This window comes from Chionomys nivalis, chromosome 5 (genome assembly GCF_950005125.1).
Source record: "Chionomys nivalis chromosome 5, mChiNiv1.1, whole genome shotgun sequence".
NCBI classification, from domain to species: domain Eukaryota; kingdom Metazoa; phylum Chordata; class Mammalia; order Rodentia; family Cricetidae; genus Chionomys; species Chionomys nivalis.
The window spans coordinates 26,658,943-26,680,220 of NC_080090.1; the positions used below are offsets into that span (position 1 = coordinate 26,658,943).

At 43.1% G+C, this 21,278-nt stretch overlaps 1 protein-coding gene across 2 annotated transcripts in view; it reads left to right on the forward strand.

The window, feature by feature from the left end:
- The window catches only part of Cacna2d3 (calcium voltage-gated channel auxiliary subunit alpha2delta 3), an 840,411-nt gene that overhangs the window by 191,589 nt on the left and 627,544 nt on the right, over positions 1–21,278 (forward strand). For both annotated transcript variants that reach the window (XM_057770101.1, XM_057770100.1), the window contains exon 3: positions 8,163–8,279. In XM_057770101.1, coding sequence (XP_057626084.1) covers positions 8,163–8,279 — 117 coding nt within the window. The remainder of the gene's footprint in view (positions 1–8,162; positions 8,280–21,278) is intronic.

Consider the following 21,278-nt stretch of genomic DNA (forward strand, 5'->3'; position numbering starts at 1 on the left):
TTTGGTGGCCCCGGATGTCCTGCCTACAATGTCCCCAGCTCTCATCACTTCATTTCGCTGGCCTTGTTTTCATTTTGCATTCCTCTTTAGGATGTTCCTCAGCTGTGACATGAAACAAGGAGTTTGGTGAGCCACATGCAACCTCGTATTCTAGACCTCCCTAGGCTATGCTTTCATACACTTTACCCTGACTGTTCCCCAACTCTTAGTCTAATCACCATTCAAGGGTCTTACAAGATGGGGGTTACTACTTTTGGTTCTTTTCATCCCATTGCTCCTTTACCTGTTTACCCCACAGCATGTGCTGACCCCGAACCAAGGCTCCCTCAGTGTTTGCTCCACTCACCATCATGGCTGTGGTGTCCAGGATCCAGCCTGACTCCCCAGAGATACAAAGCATAGTCCGTGGATCAAATAAATGGAGCATTAGAGACAGGAGCAAAATCATGGTGGCTCCAGTCATGCTATGGGAGAGCAGCTTTGCCTTTCACGTGTGTCATTCTTTCATGTCTTCCTGTTGTGTGACCACGGGGACACTCTCATACTTTCCTACTGATCCTTTCCTCCAGCAGGAGGATGACTGATATACCTGAAGCGGATGTCATCATGTGCTGTCCTTGAAGCAATGCTTGTGCAGCTGTGTGGGAGGTTGCCGGGGAGGGGTCGAAGCTTTTACAAAAATTATTCTTGCAGAACAGGAGGGGGGCTACAGCCACAGGTGACAATGGACAAAGTCTCTCACGGAGGCTCCAGGGCACTTTGCAAGTTGGTTTCTTCTCTCCCTCCAGGTGTTTGGACTAGCAAGAGCTGTGTTTGCTACTGTGTTCCCCTTTGTAGGCCCTGAGGAGGGTGGATGCCACTGCTGGCACCTCCTTTGTGCCTGTCACATGGTGTTTGCTTTCTCTGAGCTGCTTTTGGGTGGCTATGACTCTTGCCAACCAGCTGTCCCCAGTTCTTGATATTTGACTCTTCTCAGAGTCCAAGCTGCTGTTGGCACCAAAATCAACGAGACAGAAGATGATGGGATTGCAATGGGCCTTTCAAAAAAAAAAGTCAGAAGATATTGGCCTGTCAATCTGTTGTCTCGCTATCCTGGAAAAGTTCAAAAGTCTGAGCAATTAGATGTCAGGCCTTTTTAGGTTTAAAGCCTCTCTCCAAACCTGCGACTTTCACCAGCTAAGTAAGGCCCTCCTTGCCCCAGCTCCCTAGTGCAGCACACCGAACCTCAGAAGAGTGATGAAGCTAACCCAGGGAGATACAGGAACTGTGTCCAATGCAGGCTTGAAATGACTGAGTAGATTCTGTTGTTATGGGTTGCCTTTAGGGATTCTGATTGGGACTCAGATCCTCCCCTTTATAAAATTTGCTCATGAAAATATTTTAGGCTGTTTGGATCATGGAAAGTTTTTTTTTCCACTTCAACTTCATCAAATAGTTTTGCTGGGTATAGTAGTCTAGATTGGCAACCATGGTCTTTTTGTACTTGCAATGTATTGGTTCAGGCTCTTCTAGCTTTCAGACTTTCCATTTAAAGATCAAGTGTAATTCTGATAGGATTTCATATATATGTGACTTTCCTTTTGTAGCTTTCAATACTTTTTCTTTTTGTCCATTTAGTGTTTGACTATGATATCAATTTGAGAGTGGGGGGGCATGAGAGGGATTCTAGGGAGATCAGCTGGGAGGATCTGTAGTGGAGGAAAGGGAGGGGGAAGTGGTGTTTTGTTTCGGTTAGAAACATTTAAAATAAATAAATAAAACAGGTTCTAAATAGAACTATATATTTCATGTTTAATTTATAAAATTGTAAACTCACCATAAAATTTAGAAAAATGCAGGTTAACAAAAGAGAAGAGGGATGTATCTGAGATCTGGATCTTGGCTTGCACATGTTGTGTTGAGGTTAGGGACTGTAACAGGGGTCCAAGTTGTGTTAGGAGGTCAGCAGTTCAGCAGCTCCTGCTCACAGAGAAGGTTCAGGGGAGAGATGCTGGGCGATCTTACTGGAAAGTTAAGAGTTAAGTCAGTTCTCTTCCTGATCATGCTAAGACCAGAATACTAGGGCCTGGTCAGATGAGGATTCACTGAAGGCAGAAGTACATTTCGCCCTTTCTATGAACACAAGGGTGATGTCAGTCTTGCATCTCATTTTCCATCACCTTGCAGTATAACATCAGCATTGTCATCATCATCTTCATCATCATCGCCATCTCCATGACTACCATTATCATCTCCTGTCTATTCGGCATCAACCTTTATTCCGAGAGTCTCTACGTGTATGAATTGTGGGTGGATCAGTAACATTAGGGCTTGGCCCTGCCTCCTGGGCCACCTCAGCTACAGTACTGGGAGAGATAAGTGTAGCCACTTCTGACTGGGTTTTGAGTGCCGGGATGTCAGTGCAGCATTGTGGGGGACCATAATAGCCTTGATATGAAGGAGGAACAGGACACTAGGAGGAGGAGGAATAATGGTTTTCTGATTCAAGAGAGAGGACCCTAAGAGTAACCAATGAAATCTTTAAGTATGTTCTTGGGTGGCAGTGAGCAGGATGAACCTCTAACTCTTGGGACATCACAGACTCTTGCATACACAGCATCTCAGAGTGTCCAGTGAATATCGCAGCAGACCTTTATCTTTCTTCATGCTCAGGTGACTAGGAAAAGCATTTATATCTCAGAATCAACATTATTCCCACTGGTCCGGGTGTTCAGGTCAGAGGTCCCAATGTCCTCTGATAATTTATAACTGTTGTTATCAGTATTTCCTTTTGCCCTCGTCTTCTGCTGGTGTCTGGTAGTGGGTGTTGTGGTTGGACTAAGAGTGGAATTTGCTGCTTCTAGAACCCGAGGTCCGATGTTGCTGCCTCACTGCTGCCTGTTAGGGGTTTCCATTAAGTCTCGGGAATCTGGGAAAATCCTTCTCTACACTCACTCCTTTCCTTGGACTCTCTGCCTTTGTCCTCAAGCTGGAAGTGGTTTTCTTTTTGGATTGTTTTGCCAGGGGTCCAACCTGCACATCTGAGGCCAGAGCTCTACCACTGGAGTGACACTCCCATCCTCCCAAGTTCTCCTTTGAGAGCCCCATTTTATTGCCTCAAAGAGCATACAAATCGGAACTGGAAATGGGTGTGTTTGGAGTGACACATGGCCACATAATGTGTCTCTAGCTGAACCTTGGGTGGAAGGCTGGCCTCTGCTGGCCAAGGCGAACGGTGCCTCTTCCCAGCTCCCACATTTGAAGGCAGAGGTGGGAGAATGCGAGGAAATGAATATTTATACCTTGGGAATTATCCTGCTGTGTCCTTACACTTATTACCTAAAATAACTCCTGTGACACCCCAGAGTCAAGCTGCGCCAGGAACCCCTGTTTTCCTCAGTCAAAGCTTGATGTGCGCTTCAAGGAAAGCAAGAGAATGTCCCCACACCTTCCATGCCTCAGACTTTTTATAAGGACACACACATCATGACGTTGTTTTCACAGTGACATAAAACTATTGTGAACTCGTGTTGGCAGTCTCAATAAGAAACATTTCCATTCAGTCGGAACAAAACTAAGTCTTTATTCAAACCAGCTTTATTTTAGGATCCCTTTCTGTTCCTACAAACCACTAACGGTCCATCAGAGCTTCTGATCACGTGGATTATATCAACTGATATTTTTCATATTAGATTTGATAACTAAGAAATTTAAAGAGAAACTAATTTAAAAGATAAAGATGTGTCATGTAAGTAATTTGTTTCATGAACAATATCAGGTATGCACCTTTTCCTTTATTTGGCAAATTTCTTTAATATTTGACTTAAGCAGAGGCAGGCAGATGCTTACACGGGTGTCTGCATCAGTCTGTTGTTATTTGTTGATATCCACGACTTAAGCCATCTTAGTTTAGATAAGCTATTGAAAAAAGGACTCCGTGGACCCTGGCAAGTGTCTGAGGAGCCTTCAGAAGTCTCTGCACCACTTTTAGAATTGCTGCTTTAAACAAATTAGTCATTGCAGTATGGAATGATCTCCTAAATTGGTGAGTGGTCAGTGCATAACATTATAGATTTCATCATGATATTTTCTGGTATGTGTGCGCTCATATGTGTGCAGGTGTTTTTTTTTTAAAATATACTTTATTGTTTTAAGTTGAACTATACATTTTTACCACCCCGCTTCATTCCATCCTTCTCCCCTTCCACCCTGCCCCTGCCCCTCACGCTCCCAATTCACTCAGGAGATCTTGTCTTTTTCTCCTTCCTAGTTGGTTTCATGTATTCCTCTCTTAGGGTCTTTGTTGTCTAGGTTCTCTGGGGTTGTGGACTGTAGACTGGTTATTCTTCATGTCTAAAAGCCCCTTATGTGTGAGTACATTTGTCTTTCTGGGTCTGAGTTACCTCACTCAGTATGGTTTTTTTCTAGTTCTATTCACTAGCATGCAAATTTCAAGATGTCATTAATTTTTTACCACTGTGTAGTGCTCCATTGTGTAAATGTACTATATTTTCTTTATCCATTCTTCAGATGAGGAACATCTAGGTTGTTTCCAGGTTCTGACTATTACAACTAAAGCTGCTATGAACATGGTTGAGCAAATGTCCTTGTCGTATGATTGAACATCCTTTGGGTATATGCCCCAAGAGTGGTATTGCTGAGTCTTGAGGTAGATTGTTTCTTGGGAAACAATTTCTCAGAAATTGCCATACTGATTTCCAAAGCCAGCTGTACAAGTTTGCACTCCTACCTGCAATAGGGAAATGTTCCCCTTGCTCCACATCTTCTCCAACATAAGTTGTCATTAGTGTTTTTGATCTTGGCCTTTCTGACTGGTGTAAGATGGTAGCTCTGAGTAGTTTTGATTAGCATTTCTCTGATGGGTAGGGATATTGTGCATGTCCTTAAGTATCTTCCGGACATTTGAGATTCTTCTGTTGAGAATTCTCTATTTAGTACTTTACCCCATTTTTTTATTGGATTATTTATTCTTTTGATGTCTAGCTTCTTGAGTTCTTTGTATATTTTAGAGACCAGTTCACTATTCTTTTCCATTCGGTAGGCTGCTGTTTGTCTTGTTGACTGTGTCATTTGCTTACAGAAGTGTCTGTGCTACTGGGGTTCTATTTAGGAAGTGGTTCCCTAGCCAATGCATTCAAGTGTTCTTCCCACTTTCTCTTCTATGAGGTTCAGTGTACTTGGTTTTATGTTGAGGTCTTTGATCCACTTGGACTTGAGTTTTATGCATGGCAATAGATATGGATCTATTTGCATTCTTCTACTTGTTGATACCTAGTTATGCCAACACCATTTGTTGAAGATGCTTCCTTTTGTGTCCATTTTAGAATTTTAGCTTCTTTGTCAAAAATCAGATGTTCTGAGGTGTGTGGGTTGATACCCGCGCCTTTGATTAGATTCCATTGATCCTCCTGTCTGTTTTTATGCCAATACCAAACTGTTTTCATTACTGTAGCTCTGTAGCAGTGTTTGAAATCTCTGAAGTTCCTTTATTTTGCAGGGATGTTTTGACTATCCTGGGTTTTTTGTTTTTCCATTGTTCTTTTGAGGTCCATGAAGAATTTTGTCGAGTATAGATTTTGAAATATGATTGCTTTAGGTAAGATTGCCATTTCCTCTTTAAGGGCCTCAATCATCTTCATAAAGTTATTTTTAAGGTCTTTTTTTTTTTTCCTGATTCATCTGCCTTAGGATGTTCATGTCTTGCTGTTGTAGAACCACTAGTTTTTGGTGGTGCTGTCTTGTTCTTTATGCTGTTGAATGTATTTTTACCCTATTGTTTACCCATCTCTTCCTCCAGTTGGAATAAGTAGAGTCTGTGTTTCGGCGAGGGCGGGCGGGGGGGAGGTGGGTGTTCCTTTTTCCTCCAGTTGATTGAGTCCAGTTACCTCCAGTTGGGAGCTGTGGCTCCATTGATTGTTCCTTCAGGTATAGGCAGAGTATAACCGTCAGTGATCATTCCTCCAGGTACCTATGGTCCCAAGGGTCAGATGGTCATTTCTCTTGGTGTTGGCTTCACTGAGACTGAGGCTCCAGTGGTTAGATAATTTCTGGAGGCCACTGCTATCATCCTGGCCCTCTTCATTGCTGCTCATGCTTCTCCTCCCAGCATCCCAGCCCTGCCTGCCTCACTACTGCACGCTTCTCCTCCTAGCAGTCTGAATGTGTGCCACTGTAATGGCTTATCTTGGTTGTCAACTTGGCACACACCTGAGAAGAGGGAGACTCAATTGAGGAATTGCCCCCATCAGTGTGGCATTTTCTTGATTGCTAGTTGCTGGAGCAGAGCCAGTGATTCCCCTGGGATGGTGGTCATGGGTTATGTATGGGAGCGAGCTGAGCAGAAGAGAGAACAAGCGAGCAAACAGCACCCTCCATGGTTTGTCATTAGCTCCTGCTTCCCGATTCCTGCTCGAGTTCCTGTCCCGATTCCCTCAATAATGGATTGCCATGGGGAAATGGAGTTGAAAGAAATCTCTTGTTCTTTTGATCTGCGGCTTATCACAACAACAAGAAGCCACTAGTACAGCAAATGAGCATGTACTTGTGTGCACAGTCAGAGGAAACCGTAGCCACCTTCTACCTTGGTTTCTTTTCCAATTTTTCCTTTTCCTCTTCTTTAAGGCAATGTCTCTCACTGACCTGGGGCTTGCATTGTCTGTCTTCCTCTTCCAAATGGTGGGATTACAAGCGTGTGCCACCCTACCTGGCGGTAGTGGTTGGATTACAAGCGTGTGCCACCCTGCCTGGTGGTAGTGGTGGGATTACAAGCGTGTGCCACCCTGCCTGGTGGTAGTGGTGGCAATGGGGGTAGCTGTTGCTGCTGCTCTTCTTCTTCCTCTTCCTTTCCTTCTTTTCCCCCTCCTCCTCCCTCTTCTTTATCATTATTATTCATCTGAGTTCTGCAGAGGAAACTCAAATTCTTGTGCTTGCATAGCAAGTACTTTTCTGAGTGAGCTATTTCCTTAGCTGCATTGTGATATTATGGTTTGATCGTATTCATCCTATCGCTCTCTATTGTTCCCCTCTCCCTCCTGTCAATCTCTCTTCTCTCTGCTCTCATGTTCCAAAAGAAAGAAACAAAACAAAACAAACTACAGGCTCCACATCGAGGGAAAATATGTATTAGTGCATGGACCCAGGGCCATGCAAATGCTAAGCAAGCATCCAGTCATTGAGCTCCATCCCCAGGCCAGCACCAGGCTTTCTGGGCTCCACCCCAGGCCAGTACCAGGCTTTCTGAGCTCCACCCCAGGCCAGTACCAGGCTTTCTGAGCTCCACCCCAGGCCAGCAGGCCAGCACTCAGCTCGCATCTTATTTTGCTTAACATGATGACCTGGTCTCCCGTGTATAATGGATTCTTATCTTACAGAAAAGACCATCTTCAATTGAGAAGATGATGAAATCAAGTCCAATCAGCACCCTAGGGCATTCCTTAGATGTGACCAAATTTGATTAGCCAAATTTGATTAGTTCCTTACCTGGGTGATGCTTCAGCTTCCAGTCAGAGCCAATGTAGTGTGATTTCTAATTGGTCTTAATAATAAAAACCCATAGTCAGATATTAGAGAAGCAGAGCAGACAGCCACTAGTTCTTCTATGAAATCCTCCGACTAAATGGGGTATCCTGTCTCTACAAGTCCCCAAACCAAATGCCTTGGGCTCCTGTCTCCTCCCACCTCATATTCCTCTCTGCCCAGCCAATACCTTTCCTGTCTCCATCTCCCTAGAGCTAGGATTAAAGATGTGTGACTCCCAAGTACTGTGATTAAAGGTGTGAGCCACCACTGCCTGGCTGTTTCTCTTTGAGACTGGATCAATCTAGTGTAGCCCAGGGTAGCCTTGAACTCACAGAAATCTATCTGCCTCTGCCTCCCTAATGCTGGGGATTAAAGGTGTATGCCACCACTGAATGACCTCTGTGGCTAAGTAGTGGCTTTCTCTGCCCTCTGATCTTTGTTATAGCACAAACAAAATATCACCACAACCAGACTCAATTTTTATGTTTCTCTCTGCTTGATTTTGTAGTTGTGAAATGTATCCTACCATCTCCAACCCCAACAGACATGGCGTTGATAAAGTTTTATTTCTGTATCCATCAGGGGAAATCATGCACGTGGTCCCTCAGAGTCAATTCTTTCTAATGCTGCCCCTCTCGTTACAGAAATACAAGGAGTATGAGAAAGATGTTGCCATTGAAGAAATCGATGGTCTCCAACTGGTGAAGAAGCTGGCTAAGAACATGGAGGAAATGTTTCACAAGAAGTCTGAGGCAGTGAGGGTAAGTCTTCCAGGGTCTGTGCTATGTTGTCCAAAGACACACAGACAGCCAGCTTTTGGGGACTGTCACTGATCAACTGAAACTTGCAAAGTTTGCCCATTGCACGGATGCTCTTATTTGCTCTCATTTCTTCATTTTGGCGATCACGAAACGCAGTTCTGCATTGCACTCTTCACATATGGGACGCTGAGGCCCGTCTTTATCTTTGAATGTGAGCCCTTCAGCACAGGGGCTGCAAAGGATGGGTTCCCAACTCTGATGTGCTCACTAACTTCTCAGGGTTACTCAGGGGGATGCTGTGGTTCACTGGACAGAGAGAGATAAAGCATTGTTAGAAAAATGATTGCCACAGTGTGAAGCTGAATGAATACCTTGGTGGGCCAGATGAAGTCTGGAAGAAGTTGGATGTTCTCCTGGCTTTGTTGGACCCTTACTGAGATTACAATGTTTGTATTGATCGAAGCAGCTCACTGAAATTTAATATCAGCCACATGAAGGGAATTGCAGCATATATGGTTTTTGTTGTTTTATTGCTAAGTTGACTTCCTACTTTATTTTCCACTGTTGACCAATCAGGGCATCTTAGGCTCATTTTTGTGGTGTGTGAGTAATGTGGTATCCTATATTAAAGCCATATTGATATACGGTTGCAAGGAAAACTGCTACCCAATGGGTCTTTCATTCCTGTGTCTATTTCGCTTGATTTTTCATTTTTAATGATCTTCTCCAGTAGCATTTTGTTAGAAACGATCACTCCTTACTTTAGCTTTTCTCATGCTGCATTACCAAATCAATTTTCTCAAAGTATTTCTGCCCAAAGTAGATAATCTCACATTTCTGTCTATTAACAATTTCATTTGTTTTGGGTCTCTGTATGAACATGAGTGGGCTTGACCTGGGTATAAAACCTTCCTTGTCACTTAGTAGGCTCTGCTCTTTGGCCAAGAAGTCATTGTGAGCCTTAATTTCTCATCTGCAGAACAGGCCACCCTCAACACCTGAGGAGGAACATGACAAAGCTTGCTCTTGGTGCAGGCCCTGCAGGGTGAGGTGCTCAGTAAATGGAAACCAGTGCTGTGAGCCAGCTCACTGATAAAGGCTTCTTGATGGATGCCCTGAGGAGCCTCGAAGGGAGATTCTTTTAGATGCCACAAACATGGTGTACCGGTAGTATCATGGAAGCTGCATGGTGGCCTTTGACCTGTCTTATGTCCCTGCCTTGAACATCTGAGAGGAATCTTACAATAAAGAGTGGGCTCAGGGCATGCATGCTAAGCAAGCCACGCACCACTGAGTTACATCCCCAGGCCAGCTTTCATCTGTCTGAGTATGGCTCATTTTTCCCTAATGGGCATGGCAGCTTTGTAGCCATTCCGACATCAGAAGCAGAACCCTGATGTAAGGATACTAATTAAGGGCTGGAGAGATGGCTTGGGAGTTAAGAGCATTGCCTACTCTTGTGGAGGACCTGGGTATGGTTCTGAACATCCAGAAGATAGCTCAAAACAGACTGGACCTTCATTTCCAGTGGATCCCACACTTTCTTCTGAGCTATGCAGGCATTATATGGCCAAGGTGCACACACATACATGTAGGTAAAACATAAAAACACAATAAATATTTTAAAGAATAATAATTTTAAACCATTATGACGAGTTCTTGTTTACAAAATGGATGTTTCTTGGGTAGAACTTTTAGAATATATTGGAAAAAAAAACAAAGCAAGGTCTATCAGATGCTTTTGTCATCGCTCTGACTAAGCAGCAAATGAATCTTGAAGGAAGGGCTTGCTTTGGCTCCCAGTTTGGAGGGCACAGTCCAGTATAGTGGAGAAGTCTGGTAGCAGTCATGTGGGGTAGATAGTCAATGGGCACCTGCAGTCAGGAAAGAGAGAACAGGTCAGGGATGGGATTATTCATGCTCAATTTGCTGCTTTGTTTTTATTCAGTCTAGGACTGTAGCCCAGAGAATGGTGTCACCTAGACGTGGAGGGGAACCAGAGAATGGTGTCACCTAGACATGGAGGGGACCCAGAAAATGGTGTCACCTAGACGTGGAGGGGACCCAGAGAATGGTGTCACAAGACTTGGAGGGGACCCAGAGAATGGTGTCACCTAGACCTAAATGTAGAGGGGATCAGAGAATGGTGTCACCTAGACATGGAGGGGCCCAGAGAATGGTGTCACCTAGACATGGGGGAACCCAGAGAATGGTGTCACCTAGACATGGAGGGGACCCAGAAAATGGTGTCACCTAGATGTGGGAGAACCCAGAGAATGGTGTCACCTAGACGTGGAGGGGCCCAGAGAATTGTGTCACTTAGACGTGGAGGGGACCCAGAGAGTGGTGTCACCTAGATGTGGAGGGGACCCAGAGAATGGTGTCACCTAGACGTGGAGGGGACCCAGAGAATGGTGTCACCTAGACCTAAATGTGGAGGGGACCAGAGAATGGTGTCACCTAGACATAAATGTGGAGGGGACCAGAGAATGGTGTCACCTAGATGTGGGGGAACCCAGAGAATGGTGTCACCTAGACATGGGGGGACCCAGAGAATGGTGTCACCTAGACATGGGGGAACCCAGAGAATGGTGTCACCTAGACATGGAGGGGACCCAGAAAATGGTGTCACCTAGACATGGAGGAGAACCAGAAAATGGTGTCACCTAGACGTGGAGGGGACCCAGAGAATGGTGTCACCTAGACGTGGAGGGGACACAGAGAATGCTGTCACCTAGACGTGGAGGGGCCCAGAGAATGGTGTCACCTAGACGTGGAGGGGACCCAGAGAATGATGTCACCTAGACGTGGAGGGGACCCAGAGAATGGTGTCACCTAGACGTGGAGGGGACTCAGAGAATGGTGTCACCTAGACGTGGGGGGACCATCCCACTTCAGTAAATCAGTCCTAAAATCTTGTCCCCCACAAGCCCTGATGTATGTCATTTAGATGATCCTAGGTTCTGCCAAGCTGAGAATCAAGATTGACTGTCACACATAGAGAAAGTATCTGGAATTGTGACCATGTGACAGAAAATAGTCTATTTCCTTTTTCTGTTTTGTTTATGTGCTTGTAGTTTCTTTTCCAATTTGAAAATTAAGGCACTTGTTCTCCTTATAATCCAGCCTTTTCTCCTTTCTTTCAAGTATTCCTTGGTAATTTCTCACGTAATTGTGTTTTGTGGTTTCCTTAGGTAGCTGACATGTTTATTAATTGATTCCACTGCTTCTGCTTCTACCTATTTGTACATTTAAGTTGTCTACAAGTTTTGAAATCAATATTACTGCAGTGAATTTTTATGCATATCAATAATAAATCAAGCAATCTAGTGGTGGGCATCCCTTTAAGGATTTTGCCAATATTCACATATCTTGTCTTTACCATAGCCCATGATGGAGGTTTTCTTGCCATCTGCAGTTCACAAAGGGGAGATGAAGAGGTAGATGCTACGTATTCTCTACAGTTACATTGAGTTTGGGGCTCCAGGTCTTCAGAGCCCACATTCCTCATTACCTCCATATACCAGGTGTTCTAGACAACATACTATATTCTTAATAGGAAGCTCAAAACCTGAAGGCATCTAAAATGTTCTGAACCTACTTTACAGTTATTTGTGTTTAAAATTTTTTTTCTGTTTTTTTAAGGTTATGTTAGTTCACACCTCCTCCAAGAGTTGTATGACTACTGTTTTCTTGAGTCATTCTTGCATATATTCATATAAATATTCACAATATATTTTCCTTATATATGTTATTGTTTTTATTTTATCATTTTATTTTTTAATATTCCAGTTTTATACTCTGTGTAAGTGTGTGTATGTATGTTTGTGGGGGAACACATGTGGCACCGTGTTCATGTGGAGGTTAGAGGTCAACTTGCAGCAGTCAGTTCTTTCTTGGGTCCCAGGGATCAAATTCTGATGGCCAGGCCTGACAACAAGTGCCTTTATCTGCTGAGCTATCTTTCCCAAGGGTTGTTTCTGTTTTTGTTATTTAGTTATGATTATATTTTTGAGGCTAGGTCTCTCTGTGCAGTCCAGACTCCCCCGCAGGCCTTGAACTCAAGTGATGCCCTGCCCCGGGCTCCCAAGTTCTGGGATCACAGGTATGTTGGGGGCTATTGTTTTCAGGTGTGTTACTTTTGTTTATGCTGCATTTGTTTAACTCTGTGAAGCTCTGTTACTGTGCGTATCTAAAATATCTGATGTCCTAATAAAGAGCTGAACAGCCAATAGCAAGGCAGGAACAAGGATAGGCAGGGCTGGCAGACAAAGAGTATAATTCCTAGACGTGTCTGGGAGGAAAGAGAACAAGGTGCAAGAGAACAAGGAGAGGAGGCATCGGGGCCAGTGACCCAGCTCCCAACCAGTCACAGAGTAAGAAGAAAAGAAAGGTATACAGAAATAGAAAGATAAAAGCCCAGAGGCAAAAGGTAGTTAGAATAATTTAAGAAAAGCTGACAACAAACAAGCCAAGCTAAGGCCGGGTATTCATAACTAAGAATAAGCCTCCGTGTGTCTTTTACTGGGGATCTGGGTGGTAGGGACCCCCAAAAAAGCCCAAACAGTAAAACAATGCAACACAGGTGTGCAACCACACCTGGCTCTGTTTTCAACACTAGTGCCGCGTTATCAGTCTGAGTGAGGAAAAAAGTGTTTTCATTTGCATCTCTTGGCATATTACAGAGTTTTAGGGAAGAAGATAATTTAAATAGCCATTCATTCTGTCTGTGCCCTTGATAGACACGAGAGGCCTGGCATCCGTTGGGGCACTTGAGGGCCTGCACACGTAGGGTGCTCCCTGGAGGAAGCACCGTATCCAGGACTCTGACCCTTTGCAGTGCGTGCAGCCTGAGCTGTAGACATACTAACCGGGATCTCTGTCCTGCTCCAAGGTGGGAAGCTGGGGAGGACAACTGAGCAGTCCCCATGGATCGCTTGTCCTCGCATACCTCCCTGGAGCCATGCGGAGTGTATGCTTTCGGGTTAACTGAGCGCAGGATGCACCTGGCCGGGTGCCAGGCCGTGATGCCGTTTAGGTTTGTGTCAACGCCAGGAGTTATCATTGTCCTAGAAATGAGCAAGAGACGTAGCTGTGTAAGGTCACTTGCTTAGGTCACACTCCAGGGAGCAGTGAGTTTAGGTTTTGCATCTTCAAGGAAAGAGTACAGCTGTGTTGCACGTCCCTGTCTAGTCTAACACCTGACAAACAGCACCGTGCATATCCACACACCTCGGGGTAAGACTCTTCCGTCCTGTGACCATGCAACAGAAGGATTTCTGGCGCTGCCGGAAGCACCTGGGTGGGGACAGGAGGAAGCAGGAACTGGCTTCAGCCTCTCAGTATTGCCTGTTTTGAAACAATTTTGTCTTAAATTAGTGGCATAAAAAAAAAAAAAGATCTGATATGGCTGATGCTGTTTCTTTGAGGAGAAAAACGAAAGTACCCTGTTTGAATACAAGTGTTCTCAGGATAAGGTCAGCCCGCACACTCTGAAATGTGCATTTCTGTATTTTAAAATACACACACAGACCCAGTGTGAACAGACTGGATGTTGCTGCATCTTGGAAATCGCACCCATCTTTCTGTGTTTCTTCTCACCCCTAGACCTTTTATTTTTATTGTGCTACTGATCCAGGACTACTTGCCTCTCAAGCGTGTTTTCTCACTAACTTTTAGCTTCCTGTGGTTTTATCTGGATATTGGTCCAGACCCCCTGGCGATCCATGTACCCCTGTTGGCAGCAGTTACAAGTCAAGGAAGTCATGACTGGGATTCTCCATATTGTAATGACACCTTGCATCCCCAACAGGAATCTGCCTGCCTCTTGGGGTCTAAGCATTGGAGGAGCCAAAGACCTCAAGTTTGTATTGGAGCCACCCTTTCCAGTACATCACTGGTATGATCGAATCTGAAAGGAGTATGTTCCTTTGCCAGGAATCTCACCAGGTGGCACAAATCTAATTGGTCTTGTAAAATACATACCCAGAATCAGGTATTAGGGGATGAAAGCTAAAAGATCACAGAACCAGAGAAGCCAGCCACTAGAGTTCTTACCTCTATCAAATCTTCAGAGTGAAGGGGGCAAGATCTTGTCTCCACAAACCCTAAGACTGAACGCTCTCAGTTCCTGTTTCCTTCCGCCTTATATTCCTCTCTCCTCCTAGCCATATCACTCCTGTCTCCACCTCCCTAGTGCTGGGATTAAAGGCTTGGATCCCAAGTGTTGGGATCACCTTTGTGTGAGCTCTGTTTCTCTTTTAGACTGAGTCAATCTCATGCAGTCTTGGTAGCCTTGAACTCACAGAGATCCATCTGCCACTGCCTCCTGTGTGTAGGGATTCAAGGTGTGTGCCATCACCGCCTGGCCTCTATGGCTAACTAGTGTGACTAGCTAGAACACACTGTGCTCTTCAGGCAAGCTTTGTTACAGCACAAACTAAATGTAACCAGAGACAATGGGCCAGGAACAGAACAGGTGTCAGGATTGTCATTTACCCCAATGCCCCTGCCACACCTCTAGTCATTTGCATCAAATCGGAGTCCTGGGGTCCTCCATTCATGCTTCATGTTGCCCTGTGCTTTTTGTTCCCATGTCACTCATCATTGCGATTTAAGAGCACAGACAAGGAAACCTTGCTTGCAAACAACGCGGAATATTAAAACAACCACTGACATGTGGAGTACCTTAAACTGTCTGTAGCCGTAGGCTGCCTTTGGCCTTTGTAGGTAGATGCCACGAGCCCTGGGGAGACTGGACTCCAGTAACCCAGCCCTTTAACACACACACACACACCCCGCCTGTCATCTACGGGCTGTTGAACAATGTTGTTCTCTTTCTATGTTTCCCGGGCTTGATTTCATCAATCTCCTCCATCACTTTGGCCAGTGATTAGCTGAATCAGAGTGATTTTATCATACTCGGGCCCAATTTGAATTCTTCTCCACTGTGCAATTATCCTATCATAGAAAGTCCTATTTTTCTGCCAGTCAGACGTCTGAGGTAAATGTGAAAGCTAAAGTGGCCTGCCCATGAAATAACATCTGTCATACGGCTGGTAATGGACTACACGCAACTTTGTTTTTTGAACTGGCAAATTATTAATAACCTTAGCCTCCATAATTGCCATTAACATAATGGTGCCATCATCATGACAGCTTTTCTTAACTCTATTTGCTAGCACATTTTAATGCCATGGGTAGTTTGAATAATTTTTGTAAATCCACTCAAAGGTTAGCTCCAGGTTGTTTGAAGGAACAAGGCTGGCTCTTGCTTTTCTGCACGGAAGTTACATGCACGTCGTTATTTCTCCATTTTTCTATTCAGATATGTATATATACACTCCCCAGCCCTTGATGGATGCCGCTGAGTGGCTTCTATCAAGTTTCTGCTTCCTTTAAATGGTCAAGAAGTGGAATCAATTTGCTTTTAGTTCATCAGCATCTCAAGGAGTCTTTCCAAATGCTGGATTTAGCAGAAATAAGTGCATCTGTCTCCCACAAGTGACACACTCCCACTGGGCCATTCTAAGTGACACCTGTTCTGCTTGTCTATGACAGAAGTCAGGACTTATTTGAGATACTTACAGAAGGCAGATTTGGCATGGCTCCTCTAGCTGCTGAGCAGCTCATGGGGAACAAAGTACCCTGTTTTGAGGGAAGGAAGAAAGCAATGGATAAGCTTTTACCTGGTCTTGGTTATGTGGGCAGGCAACTCCCAGCCTTCGTCTTTCGGATCCTGCCCTTCACTGGAAGCCACCAAAACTGCCAATCACCTAGAGGCATCTGCTCTCGCTCCAGGGAACTCTGAGTAGGCAGAGCCACTGTGGAGCATTTGTGATTCTTAGGCACACCCTTGTTTCTGAAATGAGGCATCTGCAGAGCGGCTTTTCCCCTGGGTCACACGGAGACACCCTACCTTTACCTTCTAGATCTGGGCTGACTTGCAGCCCTCTCCCCCATTTTCTCAGAGGTCCTGGTTTCTACAAAGGGTGGGGTTGACTTTATGCTTCTTCCTATAGAGTGTAGACACCCAGAAACTTAACCACATCCCTGGGAGAGGTGTGGATGTGGGAAAATGTAGTGCCCATTTGGTAGACCGTAGAAGCAGAACATAAGGACTTCATTTATTGAGATAATCTGAAATGCCTGACAGTGAATGCCAATGAAGACTGGCAAGAGACATAGAAAGCAAGTTTCAACTATACTCATGGCATGAAGAGTTTGTTGTTTTCAAACCTTCGGAGGAGATATTTAATAAATTCCCCAAACCACTCAGTAGCTCATTGCTGCAAATAAACCTAATCCTCTTGCCTTCTGATTTCCATTGGTAAAATGAGAAATTGGGCACTTGAAAGGTGTTTTGCTTAAAAACATACACGCTCTTCTCGGAAGAACTAAAGGAGACTAGACTTTGTGTTCAGGTCTCCTTCCTCCAGCTCCCTGCTGTTCATTGTGGAAGTGACTCCTATTATAGCGGTGCGGTGGAAAGTAATTGCTCTTGTACAGTAATTCAATTTCAATGCATTCACGCGTCAGTTCCCTGATAGGAGCTTATCCGGAGAAGCCTCGGACCTGAAAGCTTTTTATCTAGAAATTCCACATGCCATGAGTCGCCTTTCCTAGGTAACAGATATCAGTATTTGCATTTAATAAACATTTACCTTCTCAGAAAAATAGATTTCTTTCCCTTCCAGAAGAGATTTGCACCAGTCTTCCAAGAAGCCCGAGGGTACTATTAAAGGATCTTTCTTTAGCCATTTCCTGACCGTCGCCTGACTACATAGGTATGATTATAAAATGCATCTACACTGCTATGTAAATATACACTCCACAGCACACAGGATGCTGGAGATAGCTAAGGCAGGCTCTAGCAGCAGCAGGAGCCAGGAGTGGTTAATTTCTATGTGCTAGAATGAATACTTCAGACTTCAGAACTCATCCTTGTAGATGCTGAGAACTGTGGATAAGACACGGGTTCCAAAAACTGTCCATTAAGTTGGGAATGAAATGTACAACTTGGTTGATAATTTCTAAATTGTTTCAGTAGAAGGCCACACATTTTAGAATATATGAGCAGTACAGACTGGACAGAGTTGGTAAAAGGGAGGGAGGGAAAGAAGGAAGGAAAGGAAGGAAGGGAAAAAAAAGAAAGAAGACAAGGAAGGAAGGAAGGAGGGAGGGAAGGAGAAAAGGAGAGAAAGAGGGAAGGAGGGAAGGAAAGAAGGAAACACAAAGGTGGGTGCCCAGGGAAGCAAGTTGTGTCTAGGATCAGTTAGGTGAGAGAAGGAATGTCATCAAAACACATACAGAATTCTCAAACAGCTAATAAAAATTAAATTTGGAAATTAGTAAATTGAAAGGCGCAGGAAGGGAAATCTTGATAAGCATTCCTGCTTCTCCTTTGTAGATGCCGAGTCCCCAGAATCTGGACTCGTCAGATACTGCTGCAGCACTGTCAGGCCCCGTCAATGGATGGAGCTCAACTTAAGCTAATTTTATGTGAGCACTGTTTATTTATTTGAGACCAGGTTTCTCTGCGGTTTTGGAGCCTATCCTGGAACTAGCTCTCGTAGACCAGGCTGGCCTCAAACTCACGAATATCCACCTTCCTCTGCCTCCCGAGTGCTGGGATTAAAGGTGTGCGCCACCACTGCCTGACCGCACGTGTTTATTTTATTTTTTTATTGATATTTATTGAGCTCTACATTTTTCTCTGCTCCCCTCCGTGCTTCTCCCCTTTCCCTCCAGCCCTCCCCCAAGGTCCCCATGCTCTCAATTTACTCAGGAGATTTTGTCTTTTTCTACTTTCTACTTCCCATGTAGATATGTAAGTCTCTCTTATTGTCTGCATTGTTGTCTGAGTTCTCTGGGATTATGGTTTGTAGGCCGGCTTTCTTTGCTTTATGTTTAAAAACCACCTATGAGTGAGTACATGTGATAATTGTTTTTCTGTGTCTGGGTTACCTCACTCAAAGTAATGTTTTCTAGCTCCATCCATTTTTCTGAAAAATTCAAGATGTCGTTATTTTTTCTGCTGTATAGTACTCTGTTGCATAAATGTACCACATTTTCCTTATCCATTCTTGGGTGGAGGGACATTTAGGTTGTTTCCAGGTTCTGGCTATGACAAACAAATCTGCTGTGAACATAGTCAAGCACATGTCCTTGTGGCACAATTGAGCATCCTTTGGATATATACCCAAAAATGGTATTACTGGGTCTTGAGGAAGGTTGTTTCCTAGTTTTCTGAGAAATCGCCACACTGACATCCAAAGGGTTGTACCAGCTTGTATTCCCACTAGCAATGCAAAAGTGTTCACTTTTCCCCACGACCTTTCCAGCATAAATTGTCATCAGTGTTATTGATCTTGGCCATTCTTACAGGGATAAGATGGAATCTCAGAGTTGTTTTGATTTGCATTTCTCTGAAGACTAAGGATGTTGAACATTTCCTTAAGTGTCTTTCAGCCATTTTAGATTACTCTGTTGAGAGTTCTCTGTTTAGGTCTGTACTCCATTTTTTTAAATTGGATTTGAGTTCTTTGTATATTTTGGAGATCAAACCCCTGTCTGATGTGGGGTTAGTGAAGATCTTTTCCCATTCTGTAGGCTGTCGTTTTGTCTTGTTGACCATGTCCTTTGCTTTACAGAAGCTTTTCAGATTCAGGAGGTCCCATTTATTAATTGTTTTTCTCAGCGTCTGTGCTGCTGGGGTTATATTTAGGAAGTGGTTCCCTGTGCCAATGTGTTCAATTGTACTTCCCACTTTCTCTTCTATAAGGTTCAGTGTGGCTGGCATTATATTGAGGTCTTTGATCCATTTGTACTTAAGTTTTGTGCATGGTGATAGATATGGGTCTATTTTCATTTTTCTACATGTTGATATCCAGTTATGCCAGCACCACTTGTTAAATATGCTTTCTTTTTTCCATTTGATATTTTTTGCTTCCTTATTAAAAATCAGGAAAAGACGTGTGGATTGATATCCGGGTCTTCTATTCAGTTCCATTGGTCCTCATGTTTGTTCTTATGCCAATACCAGGCTGTTTTCAGTACTGTAGTTCTGTAGTAGAGTTTGAAGTCAGAGATTGTGATACCTCCAGAAGTTCTTTTATTGTACAGGATTGTTTTCGCTATCCTGGGTTTTTTGCTTTTTTATATGAAATTGAGTACCATTCTTTCGAGGTCTTTGAAGAATTTTGCTGGGATTTTGTTGGGCATTGCATTGAATCTGTAGATTGCTTTTGGTAAGATTGTCATTTTTACTATATTAATTCTGCCTATCTAAGAGCATGGGAGATCTTTCCACTTTCTGGTGTCTTCTTCAATATCTTTCTTCAAATATTTAAAGTTCTTGTCATACAAGTCTTCCAGTTGTTTGGTTAGAGTTACTCCGAGATATTTTATGCTATTGTGGCTAATATGATGGGTGTTGATTCTCTGATTTCTTCCCTAGCCCTTTTATGTACAGTTAATCTTGTATCCCGCTACATTGCTGAAAGTGTATATGAGTTATAGAAGTTTATTGGTAGAATTATTTGAGATCACTTATGTAAACTATATCATCAGCAAATTGAGAGTTTGATTTCTTCTTTTCAAATTTGTATCCCCTTTGTGGAATATAGGTTTTCAAAGTAGGACCTGATGATTCTCTGTATTTCCTCCGTGTCTGTTGTTATGTTCCCCTTTTCATTTCTGATTTTGTAAATTTGGATATTCTTTCTATGCCTTTTGGTTAGTTTGGATAAAAGTTTGTCTATTTTGTTGATTTTCTTAAAGAATCAGCTCTTTGTCTCATTGATTCTTTGTATTGTTTTCTTTGTTTCTATTTTGTTGATTTCGGTTCTTACTTTATTTCCTGCCATCTAGTTCTTCTTTTTGTTCTAAAGTTTTCAAATGTTCTGTTAATTCAATAGTATGAGTTTTTTCCAGCTTCTTTATGTAGGTGTTTAGTGCTATAAACTTTCTTCTTAACACTGCTTCTATTGTGTCCCAGAAATTTGGGTATGTTGTGTGGTCATTTTCATTGAATTTTAGGAAGTGTTTAATTTCTCCCTTTATTTCTTCCTTGACCCATTGATGATGCAGGTGAGCATTGTTTAATTTCCATGTGTCTGTGGGTTTTATGGAATTAGTATTGCTGTTAACTTCTAGTTTTATACCATGGAGATCTGATGAGGTACATTGGGTTATTCCATTTTTTTTTTGTATTTGTTGAGGTTTGTTTTGTTACTACATATGTGGTCAATTTTTGAGAAGGTTCCATGAGGTGCTGAGAAGAAGGTATATTCTTTTCTGTTTGGATGGAATATTTTATAGATGTCTGTTAATTCCATTTGAATCATAACATTTGTTAGTTCTCTTATTTCTCTGTTCATTTTTTGTCTGATTGACCTGTCCAGTGGTGAGAGGGGAGTGTTGAAGTCTCCCACTATTAGTGTGTGGGGTTTAATGTATGATTTAAGCTTCAGAAGCATTTCTTTTACACATGAGGGTGCCCTTGTATTTGGGGCATAGATCTTCAGTATTGAAATATCCTCTTGATGGATTTTTCCTGTGACTAATATAAAATGACCTTTTTTTTGTCTCTTTGACTGATTTTAGCTTGAAGTCTGTTTTGTTAGATATTAGGATAGCTACACCTCCTTGTTTCTTAGGTCTATTTTACTGGTGTATTTTTTCCTACCCTTTACTCTGAGACAATGTCTGCTTTTGAGGTTGAGATGTGTTTCTTGTATGCAGAAGAAGGATGGATTCTGTTTTCATATCCAATCTGTTAGCCTGTGCCTTTTTATAGGTGAGTTAAGTCCATTTACATTAAGGTATATTAATGACTAGTGATTGCTTTCTCCTGTTAATTTAGTTTTCATCGTTGGTGATATTAATTTGTGTTTTTTTTTTCTTCTTTGGGATTTGCTGTTATGAGATCATCAGTTGTCTATGTTTTTGTTGGTGTAGCCATCTTCCTTGGGTTGGAGTTTTCCTTCTAGTATTTTG